The 12,550-nt window shown below is 40.4% G+C and overlaps 1 protein-coding gene across 1 annotated transcript in view; it reads left to right on the top strand.

Moving 5' to 3' along the window:
• The window catches only part of BPIFC (BPI fold containing family C), a gene marked incomplete at both ends in the record, with an annotated part of 39,732 nt that overhangs the window by 26,679 nt on the left and 503 nt on the right, over window positions 1-12,550 (top strand). The window contains 13 exon segments of the mRNA XM_082751922.1: window positions 1,020-1,175; window positions 1,933-1,996; window positions 2,724-2,784; window positions 3,435-3,526; window positions 5,341-5,514; window positions 6,018-6,071; window positions 7,351-7,521; window positions 8,076-8,143; window positions 8,979-9,021; window positions 9,854-9,917; window positions 10,683-10,759; window positions 12,144-12,182; window positions 12,186-12,312. Of these exon segments, the coding sequence (XP_082608048.1) occupies window positions 1,020-1,175; window positions 1,933-1,996; window positions 2,724-2,784; window positions 3,435-3,526; window positions 5,341-5,514; window positions 6,018-6,071; window positions 7,351-7,521; window positions 8,076-8,143; window positions 8,979-9,021; window positions 9,854-9,917; window positions 10,683-10,759; window positions 12,144-12,182; window positions 12,186-12,312 (1,190 nt within the window).

The following is a 12,550-nucleotide window of genomic DNA, read 5'->3' as shown; positions in this document are numbered from 1 at the left end:
GGCAATGCAGCTCAGAAGCTGATGGAGAAGGGACAAGGAAATGGCAATATCCTTATGGCTGTCTCCCTACATTCCCAGTTGTAGGTGGTTTCAGAGAAGAGGAATCCTTCCTCATCTTTCTTCACAGCTTCCATTACTGATATTGCTAAACTGACAGAATTGCTGCAGTCTGGAGCTGCTGCTGTCAGGGATGTAAGGGTGGGATGGCTGCTGAGTGAGGGCAGGAGACCTGGAAGCTGAGGGCACAGGAGGAGGGGCAGTGCCTTCGCTAGCAAATGCAAACACTTGATCAGAGCTTGTGAGTGGCAGTGATCAGCATCAGCCACCAGGCCAGTCCATAGTGATGAGCCAAGCCAGCAAAGTACCATTGGGATTACTAAGGAATAAGACTGTACATAGATGTACCTGCAACGTCGCTCAAGCAAAGGTGTGAGCTTCAGTGCAACTCATAAACCAAGGGTAGAGACCCTCAATGAGGTTTTTCACAGGTGTGAACCAAGCTATGAACAGTTTGATCCAAACTGTTTGATTACACATCTTTGCTATGTTGGGGTTGGTCCTGAGTGTGGGCTGACAAACCCTTGGGGGTGGTGGGGAGGAGGTCACAGCACCCATTAGGGCACTCCAGACCCTGAAATGGGTTTGCATGGAGCATCCCCATATAGCACCAGGTGAGACTGCAGTACAGCTCTCTTACTCTGTCCCAGATGTAACCCAGTTAACTCTGCTGTGGGAATGTCTTCTTACTAGAACCAAGTATATCAAAATAGTGAATTATTTACTTTCCCATATTCAGAATTTTCCAGAACTCCTAGCATGAAAATCTGTGTAGAACACTTGATTCTTTGCAGACCCTTGGAGTCTATTTTTTTTCTATGAGCAATACAATAAAAAGTATTCAGATAAACAACTTCATCCTCAGTGGACAGCAAAAATTAACTCTCATTTGAGAGTTAATGAGTCTAAAATGTTCACTAACATAGGTTTTACAGTTGTTTATGTATTTTTACTTTATGCAGCAGAGACAGTGGAAGAAGCACAGTGTACATTTCCAAGGTGTTTGTTACTGCAATCTTTTCAACGCCCCTGGATAATTCAGGCCATACTTTGATATCACTTACCAGCTGCCGGACAACTTCTGGTGATATCAACATCAAGTTGAATGGAAAAAGTGGGTAAGTGCAAGAGATCTGTATGCATGCTGGGAGAAAACAAGTGTCAGTGAATGGCACAAAAACAACTTCACAAAATAAGACACCCAGAACTGCTTTTAGGTGTCTATAGCTGCCACAGATGAGAATCAGGGCACTAATCCTGTGTTCAAATGGCAGAGTTTGACCTTTGTTCTTTCATTTGTGCCCACTGTCACTTGTGTAGAGAACAAATACAGCAGTTTTGGTCAGATCAAACAATCCCTTGTGCTTCTTTGACAGTTCTTTCCAAATACTGCTCTAATATTCAGCTCTAAGTAGAAGTTACATGCTTGTTTTGTACTTCTAGTCAGAATGCTATAAAAACTGAACAGAACCAGGCTGCTGTCTGTTGTGCCTCTGGTTATAAACCTGGACAACATGATCTCATTGTTTTCTTGTACTTCTGTCACTTTCTGAATACAGCTCATATTACGTGGCTTTGTTCTTCTGTTTTTGTTGTTTTTTACTTGCATTGGAAGTCCCTAGAACAGAATGTTTATTGTTTTGGTACATATATGATGGTGCTAATGTAAAGAATCTTTTCTTAAACATGAAACTTCATCTACCTAGTCTAACCACTGCAGTCCCTAGTGGTGAAATGATCTTTTAAGTGGTGGCTCACTTCAGAAAGCTAGAATATCACACTTGGAGGCCGTTAAAATCGTGTTCTGCAGAGATCTGATTTCCTGTTAATGACTGCAGTACTTGACCCATGAATTGCTTTTTTTCTTTCTCATAGCTTCCTGCATAACTTCTTTATCAAGTATCTGAAGAAACCCATTCACAGGAGTTTGGCCACTAACGTAAGCCTTTCAGATTGTGTATGGGAGGGGTGTAAGGAATATCACTTTCACAAGTCAGCACTGGGAACTTGACAAAGGCTCATTTTACTGGCCAGAAACACTTTGAGATAGAGTATTGAGTTCATGGCTGAGATACTGACTGATATAGGGGTAAGCTCAACCAGGGCCAGAATGTGCAGTTATTTTCCTGTTCCAATGCAAATAGGCCTGTGCATGTGTACATATGCATTCTGATTATTGGGAAATTTTTTTTACTCACCAGGTAAAATGTATTGGGTAACAGATCTTGTCGTACATCACCTGATAGTATGATTTACCTAAATCTCATAGTATCAAACAAGTGAGTAGTTCTGATGGCAACGTGCCTGTCTTTGAGGAGGCAGAGCTTGAGGTGGGTGTCATTCTGCCCCAGGACAAGGATCTGTGCTGCGAGACCCATGTGGGATCTGTGTCCTCCTCACACTACTTAAGGCTGTGGTTTTGTCACCCCCATCAGGCTGCTTTTAGCAACTTCTACCTGCCTTAAGGCAGGTCTGACATGAAATGGGCTTACATTCCATGGAATAGATACCATGGGGAACCAGTTAGCTGAAGAAAAGCAAGCTTAGATGTTTTGACAAATGCTGCAACGTATGTCACATAAGTAGACAGACTTGCTGGCACACAAATAAGAGGTGCATACAGTTCCATGCTAATCAGTCCATAACCTGAGTGTGCTTTTATACAGTCTTGTCCCAACATCAGATCTGGAATCCAGTTGATAAATGAAGACCTTCAGTCACTGAATGGTGAGTCCCCAGTGATATATTTTCCTTCTGCTTTCATCTCCTATTCAGTGAAACTCTGTAGTTTCCTTAACAGCAGCTGGCTAACAAAGCCTCCAGGAGCAATATCAGACCCCACATTGTGTCAGCTCCTTTACTTAGAAGACCACAGGTGGATTAAAGGAGTGATACTTGGACAAGAAAATGACATTTCTGAGAGTCCAAGGACTTAGGAGCTATTCTTAACTTGCAAATGTGGCAGGTGGTATTTCTGATATCAGAAATGCCACTCAGAAGCTACACAGCACTGGTAAGGCAGTTTTCCCTTCCCTTCATGCTGTGACTCTTCCTGTGCATGTAGCACTTGACAATCTGAAGCTTGCCTGGAAATGTAGGTCTTACTTGCCAAAAGCAAAAAAACATTTGGTTAGACTAAATTTACTTTTCCCCAATGGGAAAACATTAGACAAATTTAAGAAGATACTTTGAAGAAAGTGCTAGTAGAAACATCAAGTGTGAGGTTGGAATATGTGTTAGGATGTCCCTGGTTATGTTCTTTCCTACCCACTGAAACCATGTGTATCATTCTTTCAGGAACTGATTTAGTTTTAATACACAATTCTTTCTGTGTTTTTGTAATATTGGGTATTTTTCTTTATCTACCATCTTTACAGTCCTAATGCCAATTGATGATTTGGCTGAAATAGACTACTCCTTAAATAGCTTGCCAGCAGTATTCCAACCATACATTGACCTGGACTTAAAGGTAATTGCCTGTAGTGCTTTTGCCAATATTGATGGATTTTTTTTTTTGTTCTTGTATGATCCTCTTTCTTTCAGGCATTGAAGATGCCTGCTGTTCTGAACACTAAAACACTAAGCACTACATTTGTTATAGTAATAATTTTAAATAGTCTGTTGTAAAATGAATTATTAAAAAATGGATTTTTTTTGAATTGCTGTTGACTTGGTTATAGCAAATAGTGATAAAAGTTGACTAAACAAGCTACAAGAAAGAAAGAAAGGAGAAAGGTATTCAAAGAGGAATTAGTCTTCATCCTTCTTTCACTGTTAACATCTGGCATTTATTTGCTCTATCAGTTGGGGAAGACTTCTACACTTTGCACTAACTAGATGAGTGTGCTGTTAGGTGAAAAAAGGAATAGCAGGACTAGAAGTGGGAATTAAGCCCCTCCCACACTGAATGGAAAGAGAAGACCCTTGAAAAAGAGTGCAAGTCCAAGGCATGCTCCTGAGTTTGAAGGCCTGAAAGCTTATTTCAAATGAAGGGAAAAAAATCTTATGTATTGAGACAAAATGTAGAGTTTCTGACTCTAGAATGTCTTGACTGCCATTCTGGGTAAAGTGACTTGGCTGAGGGTAGTTCTGATCATAGTATCTGAGATCCTTAATTAAAGTTCAAGATGCCTTTTGCTAGGTACTCTAAACACAGAACAAAAAGACAGTCTTGTCTATTGTTTATACTTAATTTATAAGAACTTAGTGACAACAGGAAAATAAAAGACAGGAACACAACGGAACAATAAGCCAGTTTCAGTGTGGTAGACACTGTTCTTGGCAGCAGCCACAGAATGCTTGCCAAGTTCTCGGTATTCTGGTGACTAGATCTTATGTAGAGACTTGAGGCAGACCAAAGAGGTAAAGTCATGGGTGTCTGCAAAAGCTATTATCCCACAGAAGAGACAACATGAGGAAAACATACAAAGCCAGCAGCTGGTAAATCCAGCAATTGAGGGATGACTGGGGAGGTCATAAGCAAAGAGACTCAGCACTTCATAAGCACGTTGACAGTCCTTAGAAAATAACATGAAACTTAGATGGGCAAGAGTTGAGGAAAATACAGACACACAGAATACATTTGAGATGAAACAAAGGAAAGAAAAAAAGGATATAAAAAAATCTTAATCTGAGTATTTTCCTCACTTTAAATTAGTTTTACTTTTTTGTTTCATCTTGATGTACTTGGAGTTATTAGATCTGTGAGCTTTGGCTAGCATCACGAGTGCTGCAAAAGGCAACAAATGTTCTTCAGGATTGTTTGACATAACTTTTCCTCTTGCACATTTTCTCTGAACAATTTACTTCATTCTCAGAGTAAGTGCTGATTTTGACCTAGAAAGGCCTCTGTAATTCTAGAGATCCATCTTGTAATTAAGGCCATTGGCTAGCTCTGGACAGCAGTTCTCAGGTCTAAATTCTTGGAGCTGGGGAAAGGAGAAAGTAAGGTTTTTCAATAAGAAGGAGCCTTACTCATTCAATAGGTAAGGCCTTAATTTTATTTTCTGAGCTGGTAGACTGTCTTCAGTGGGTGATCAGCATCCCAAAAGACAGGTCTCAGATGTCATCTGTGAAGGTGTCCAATCCCTGTTAGGATTGGTCTTCACAGCCTGCTTGAAAGCACTAGGACTTCAGGGTGTACTACAAGTCCTGTGTAGTTCTTCATAAAGAACTGTTCAAAATGAACAGTTCATGCAAAGGAAATTAGCAATTAATTGTCAGCAATCACTTTAAAGCCATGTTTCGATTCTAACTTCTATCATCTCTGAATGTATCTTTCAGGGGATAGTCCACCCAGCTGGAAACTATACTGGCCCTCCCTATGCGGCAGCTCCCTTCACCATCACAGACCAAACGGACTCCATGCTCTACCTTGCTTTCTCTGAGTATTTCTTTCAGACTTCCTCATTTGCTTACTACACAGCAGGGGCCTTCAACAAAATCATTGCAGAAGAGGTGAGTAGGAGACAGGAACAGAGTCAGGGTAGCTCAGGTTGTTCATGGTGGTGCTTTGACCTGCCAGTGGTCAACATGAGGCAGCTTGACTGTTAATTGGGCTGTAAAGGCCTAATACAGTGGGCCCCCTCTGTGAAAGCTGAGGCAGCTTGACTGCTAATTGGGCTGTAAAGGCCTAATACAGTGGGCCCCCTCTGTGAAAGCTGTGGATTGGAGGTAGGTAGATTTGGCTAACTATTTTCCTTGAGGTTCAGTAAGTCTAAAAAACTATAGACTGCAACCCACACTATGAAAATATTAAGCATTTGCTTTCCCAGGAAATACCTTGGTGTATTTTATTGAAAATCAGTGTTAGGTACACTGAATCCCTTAAGAATATTTTTGAGAACAAAAGGCACAAAATCAAAGATTAATTGAAATGACAGTAATAATATATTAAAGAAAAGCTGAAAATGAAGGTCAAACCTGGTAACATCATTTATTTTCTCTTTTTTTTTTTCCAGACTTACAGTTATTTCAATATAAGCACAGAGATATTTGGCAGCATCATCCCTGAGGTGAGTACCAGTACTTTCACAAATACATAGGAAACTTCCTGATATGGGTGTTGAACACTGGTGTATCCCAATGGCCTTATAGCACAAGTCAGGATCTTCCACTGGGGAAGTGGACATGTGTGCATGGTAACAGCAGAGCAGAAAGGCATTGTCACCTCTTGCCTCCCCAATAAACTGAATGACTTGTGTTGTTACCAAACTTAGCCCATAACCTTGTGCATCAATCTTTACTCTGGATGCTATGCCAAAGCTACAGCTGTTCCCACCTCAAACCAGCCCTGGGCAGGAAAAATCTTCCAGTCATGATTCTTGCTTTGAGAGATGGGGCCTCAGCTCAGAAATAGCCCCTTTCTCCTGTCAAAACTCGTGTAATTGCCTTTGCTTCACTATTAGCCTGTGACTGACTAGCAGAAAGCAATCCAGTAAAGACCTGGGAAGGGACAGTAGTGGCCATGTGCAGGAAAGCAAGCTAACAGATGGGCAGGAAACATTACATCTATGGAAAGGACAAGGCAGGTGTACAGGGTTTCAATTTATTTCACATGGAGAAGATCAACATAACAGGAAAGATGGTATAAGCATGCATGGCTTCTACCAGCATTCCTAGAAAAAATGAGAAACTGAAAATGAGAATAAGAGACCCCGGCTCTTGAGTACCATGGGTGGATCAAATCAGTCTCACAGTTCCAAGAACTTCACATCCTTGTTTGTTTCCTGGATGATTTCAGGTTCCTTCCTCAGAAATCTAAAATTGCAGGGCAATTGTCATACGGTCTTCATAAAATGCCATGAGCATTGATGCTACTATTCCACCCCCTTATTCCAACTAATGAACTTGGTGAACCTACTCATTCCTTAGGCAAGGGACAGAGTGAGGCTTCCCAACGAACAGTCCAGCGCAGGAACCTGTCTCATGAGATTGATTAATTTCAAAGTGAATTAATGGCTCCTGACCTCCTTTATTGTCACTTAAATGTCACATTTATGCTCCATTCCTTTCCTGTGTTCACAAAATTTCTTTCAAACCAGCATAGAGAAAAAAAGTATCGTTAGAGTGGAAGGAACTTTCTACTGCATCCCTGTTAGCCGAGATTGATTTATCACCACAGAAGTTTTCTGTTTCCTGCTTGCATGAAAGAATTTTGTTAGCAGCTGTTCTTAACCTCATCTCAAAGAACTACTTCAAAGTGATTACTTCAGGAATGAGGAATTGTAATACTCTGGCCTGTTCTACAAGCATTTATCTTTTTTATTATTATTTTGCCTTGGAACCTTACAGGTAGCCAAATATTCAGTAACACCATATCCAGTGATGTTGAAGCTAATGGCTACTGAAACACCTCTCATCAGCTTGCAGCCCGATTCCTTTACTCTAGAGATTCAGGGGTCCATGGAGGTGTTTGCTGTTTTGCCAGACTCAACCACCCAGTTATTGTTCACAATGAACATGGTAAGTACAAGAAACAAAATGACATTTAACTCAGGGCTAAATATTTCCTTCCTTTTAAGTTCTTTCCTTCTGTTAAAACTCTGTATAAGAAACCAAGTAATAGATTTTTATTATTTAAACATGCAAATTCCCTTTAGTCACAGTTGGTGTTGTATGGCCACACTAACCTAAAGGAAATTTTTATAGGGATGAACTTTTTTCCTATAGACAAATGAAAATAGAAATAGTGATTATGAATAACCAAATATTTCTTCTTTAGAATGATTGTTCTGCAAGCATGAACAGTCATGTCTCATGGCACTTCGTTCATTTATCTGAAAATGATTTTGATTAGTGAAATCTCATTACCCACTTCAGCACTTGTCAATGCCATTCAGACAAGCAGAAATTTACTGCATGCAACCTTGCACGGGCCACTGACTAGAGAGAAGCTCCACCTACGTGAAACACGGCTGTGTACAACCAGGAAAATGATGTTTCTGCATTTGTGATGAATTTCCATCAAGGGTTCCATTTTCTATGTCTGGCAACCCATGTTTTTTTTTCTTCTGCAGACAGCCAACACCAGCATTGCTCTGAATATATTCAACCAGAAACTGATGGGCTCACTCTGTCTGAACAGGTAATTCAACACGGGCAGGATGGCCTGAGCCTGTTTAGAAAATACTGCTAGCAATCTCAACATTAGCAGTTTAGACACATGACCAGATAACCAGAATTTAATGAATGTAGTTCCCTAGTGAGTTCATCTGTAGGAACTCCATCAGGAGAAAGGTTTGCACTTCTGTATTTTTCTTCATGCTTGTGATAGGCTAAAGATCTGTTGCTGCTCTTGAATCCTTGGTAACCTTCACTTACCTGAGCTGGACAGACTTTCTCAACCTTAGACAATGGAAACTGGCCATGAAAGCTAGAATGCTGGTGCTGTGGAAAACTAGAAATCTTATTTTGAATAATTATTTGGATACATGACTCTGTACTGAATAAATATTTGAATCTGGAAGAATAGACATTAGCAACGTAGCCAGCAGCAGCAGCACCATGCTGTGAAAAGAGTTATTCTTCCAATCCCTAGAAAGGTTCATATCATAATATTATATTGATGTACATAAATCCTTCCAAAAGATCTGAGAACCTGCAAGTCTTTAATGCTGGCCTTGGTAAAGTCAATAACCAGCAGGATTTCCAAACCACAACACAGGGAGAATGTACACACATCCCTGGCTACAGCCCTTCTAGGGTGCTCTTCCTGTATGCATGCTCAGCAACGCCCTAAGAAAACCACATCTTTCTCTTTCCTGATGAGGCAGTATGTGCTGTGTAAAATGTAGTGCTTCAAAAATCTCTTTACAGATGCTTCATAAGGCCTAGAGCTCTAAAGCAGTGACTGTTCATCTAGAATAATATGTGTTTGTCCTTTCTAGTGACTCATTTTTTTTTTCACTTCTTTCCCTCAGGCTCCAGTTCTCCCTAACCCATTCCAATGTTGGTTTTTTTGAGGTAAGCAGACAGTTTAAGCACATAGGAAATGCAAACCAGGAATATCAATGACATCAAGGTTAAAGAGTAAGCAGCTAAATTCCATCTGTATTTCTAAACCATTTGGCTTCATTCCTGGACAGCATTTTTCCCACCTTCTGGCTGCCACCTCTATGCTGTTGATTTAAGAAAAAAAAAGTGTACTCCTTTGGGGCGAGTTAGTCTTCTAAAAATGATATATTCTGAAGTTCCACTGACTTGTGTATCATATTTTATCAGTAAACTGAAAGATCACTAACCACAGCCCTGTAACACAGCAGTAATCTGAACTGTAGCAGTAGAGGGAGCAGTGTGCTGCTGTCTAAGCAATCATATGCATGACTGAGGCAGAGGCACTCCATGTGTTGTGGTGTGCACTCATCAGAGATGCTCAGAACTACAATACGGAATGGGAGCCAAAATGCTCTTCTCAGATGCATGTAACTCTGCTGTTGCAGCCTTCCAGGGAAAAAACCTGCCTCCAGAGTCATTTAATTCTGAATACAATTACTCAGTTCTGAGCAGGTGAGGAGAAAAGAGTAAAACTACTTTAGTCCTGCTTTGCTAATGGTGATAAATTGTTTCACAAGTAAAGGAAGTAGACTGCCTTAAATGAAAACGTTGTCCAAGCATGATGAGAGCTATTTGCAATTTGCATCTCACTTCCTTTGCATCTCTTTGAAGGCATGAGATCCTTCTGGGCTAAATGAGAGCCAAAAGCTGAATGTGAGCCTATAGTCCTCATTCAGGATGAGGGCATGACGATTCTACTCCTATCAGAAAGTGATGTTTAGCTGAGCTTTCTTTGTGACAGGTCTCGCTTCTGGAGAACATCTTGTCCTACATCTTACAGACTGAAGTAATTCCATCAGCTAATGGTAAGGCTATGTTTCTAAGCATCAGCTAAAACCTTCCAGCAGAGTAGTTCTAGGAACTACTGACTTTCTGCTGAAGTAGCCAGTTCCTAGTAACTTCACTGGAATATGATCATCAGCCAGTAAGCAGTGGAATGGGGAGATCAATTTGTAGGGCTGTAAGTATGGTCGCTCACTGGCACTATTCTGCAGTGTCAGCAGAGAAGTCCAGGGCAGTAAGGTCATGGAAACTCATCCACCTTTACCTCATGAAAGGGGGCCTTGATGCATCAGTACAGATGCTTGTCTCTAGTCTGTGTACCCACTTGCTGCCAGAGTGTGTGAAATGTATTCCTCTCTGTTATATTAGCCTCTCATATAATCTTAATTAAGGCCCTAAAGAGAGACATAGGCTTGTCCAAGCACTCTGTACTGGGATGAACCTTGCCTTCCTTAATTAATGGAGACAAATGGGAACAGGTTCTAATGATTCTATAGCTGTATTGACAATCTCTCAGGTCATTAAGGACAAATCAGTTAGTATGTGATAATGCATTGAACAGGAAGTGCCTTAATTTGGCTGCAACACTGCCAAGAGAAGAGCACCTATAATTCTTTCCCCCTTTGGTAAATGAGTATTGTATCTACCTCCCAGGGTTGTCTGTGAAGACTAAGAGGATAATTGTTTTAAATGACCTAAATCTTTGAATAAACAGAAGGTTGTTGAAGGGCGGGTATTTATTATCTTCCTAATGCATCCCTAAATCATTGTGTTTGTCTTTTCTTAAGCTAAACTGTCCAAAGGATTCCCTCTTCCCAATTTGGCCAACGTTACTTTGACGAGACCTCATATTACAATTGTACAGGTGAGATTTTGATACACTTATGACAAGGCTATTACTTTTTGGTGGGGGTGAGGGAGCTAGGCACTTATTCACATTCTGCTTGTACAAGAAATCTGCTGGATTTCTTTCTTTTACTGCTAGTTAAAAACAAGATTTTTTTACTGTTTAAAATGAGATCTGTTACAATGGTAAAGTCTTATTAGAAACAAAATTATCTCTTTGAGAGGAAAAACTTGAACTGGATTATATACATAACCACTGAGTGACCAAACACGTTTCCTCAGCCTTGGAAGTTGCAATTCAGTGTGAAAACAGGTTTACCTCTTAACATTTCATTCACATTTCACTTTCATTCAAGTATCACTTTCCATGCAATACTACTGAATTTAATAGGAATAGTTGAAATATGGGAGGGAGCTGAATTTGATTTTGTGTGCAGTATGCACAGTATGACTGGATTTCGTTAATAACTGCTGATATTGGCTGAGGCTGAGACTATTAACCAAAAGTAGTTAGCAAGCTCTCAGGAAATATTCTTTCCTTCCTGTTTATTCTTCTCCAAATCACACAATATCTATTAAGCACAAAGCACAACTCAGGAAAAGAAGTGCAAAGGTTGTTTTTCACTCTTTCTTTGCAACACCCATGCCTTGCAGCAGCTGGGTATGCAATCCCTATAAGTAATTGTTTGGAGACTGCTTTCAGCAACACTAATTGCCAACAACCTTATAGGCTAATTATGAAGGATTTTAGCGGTTTTGTGGGACCCGTTCCCCACCTCACTTTCTCTAGTCACTCTTCCTGTCAGTAATGAGAGTTGAGAGGACACAGGAGAACTGCTAAACCTGTTCAGTGTGAATGGGATTCCCAAGTAAAAACTAATTCTAAAGTCTCCACTTCCAGTCCCAGTCTGTTGGCTATAGTTCAGAAGAAGGAAGACAATTCCTCATGCTTTTCATAGATAAGTATATTAGACTGTGGTGGACTGCTCTCTGAAGGTTTGTTGCTCTGTATGCACTGACAATGGGGAAAAGCCCAAAGGGCAGATTTAGATTACATGAATAATTCTAAAATGACTCAAATTAGGTTTAAAAAAAAAAAAAAAGACAATCATCACAAAGTCGGATTATCTAGCTGCCTCAAGGCTCATATGAACTTTCCTGGGTAGGCTGGATGATCTCTAGGTGTCTCCCATCGCTAGCATGGTGCAAAGGGATAACATACTAGGCAAAGACAGGGCTTTTTTGCAAAGTTTGAAGGATAGTTTAGTAGAACATGGAATTAACAAGTCTCAACTGTCTTCAGTAGATTTTCTGACTTTTAACACCAGGATAGAGTTGAATTGAATAAATAATTAAAATATTCTGTAATGCATAGCATTCAGCGACTGTTCTTCTCCCCACAGGGCTATGTGTTGATTTCTGCAGATGTTCACTACAACCATTAAAGGAGAAGAGCAACCACTTGTTGGACATGGATTCAAATCAATGATGTGACTCTGAGGGCTGAGCAACTGTGGCCACTGTGCAATGCTCCTGGAACACCTCACCTGAGTGCTGATGAGCAGTGGCCTGGTTTGGTGGGGTGGGAAGGGGTGCTCTGAAGAAATGGTTAGGCTTCACAAGGGTGATAACAAGCAGACTCAGGGGGAAGCAAGATGCATGCTTGGCATTATTTATTCTGGAGTTTATCTGATGTAAAACTGTTTTTAAAAAAGATGAATGCCTCTCTTGAAATAAAGCCTTGTCTACACCCTTCCTGAATGGTGCTGCAGTCTCTCAAGCAAAGAAAAAATACATTGTCAAAAGGCAG

The sequence above is a fragment of the Aythya marila genome (assembly GCF_965140915.1).
Source record: "Aythya marila genome assembly, chromosome: 1".
Lineage (NCBI taxonomy): Eukaryota > Metazoa > Chordata > Aves > Anseriformes > Anatidae > Aythya > Aythya marila.
This window is presented reverse-complemented; position numbering and strand designations above follow the sequence as displayed.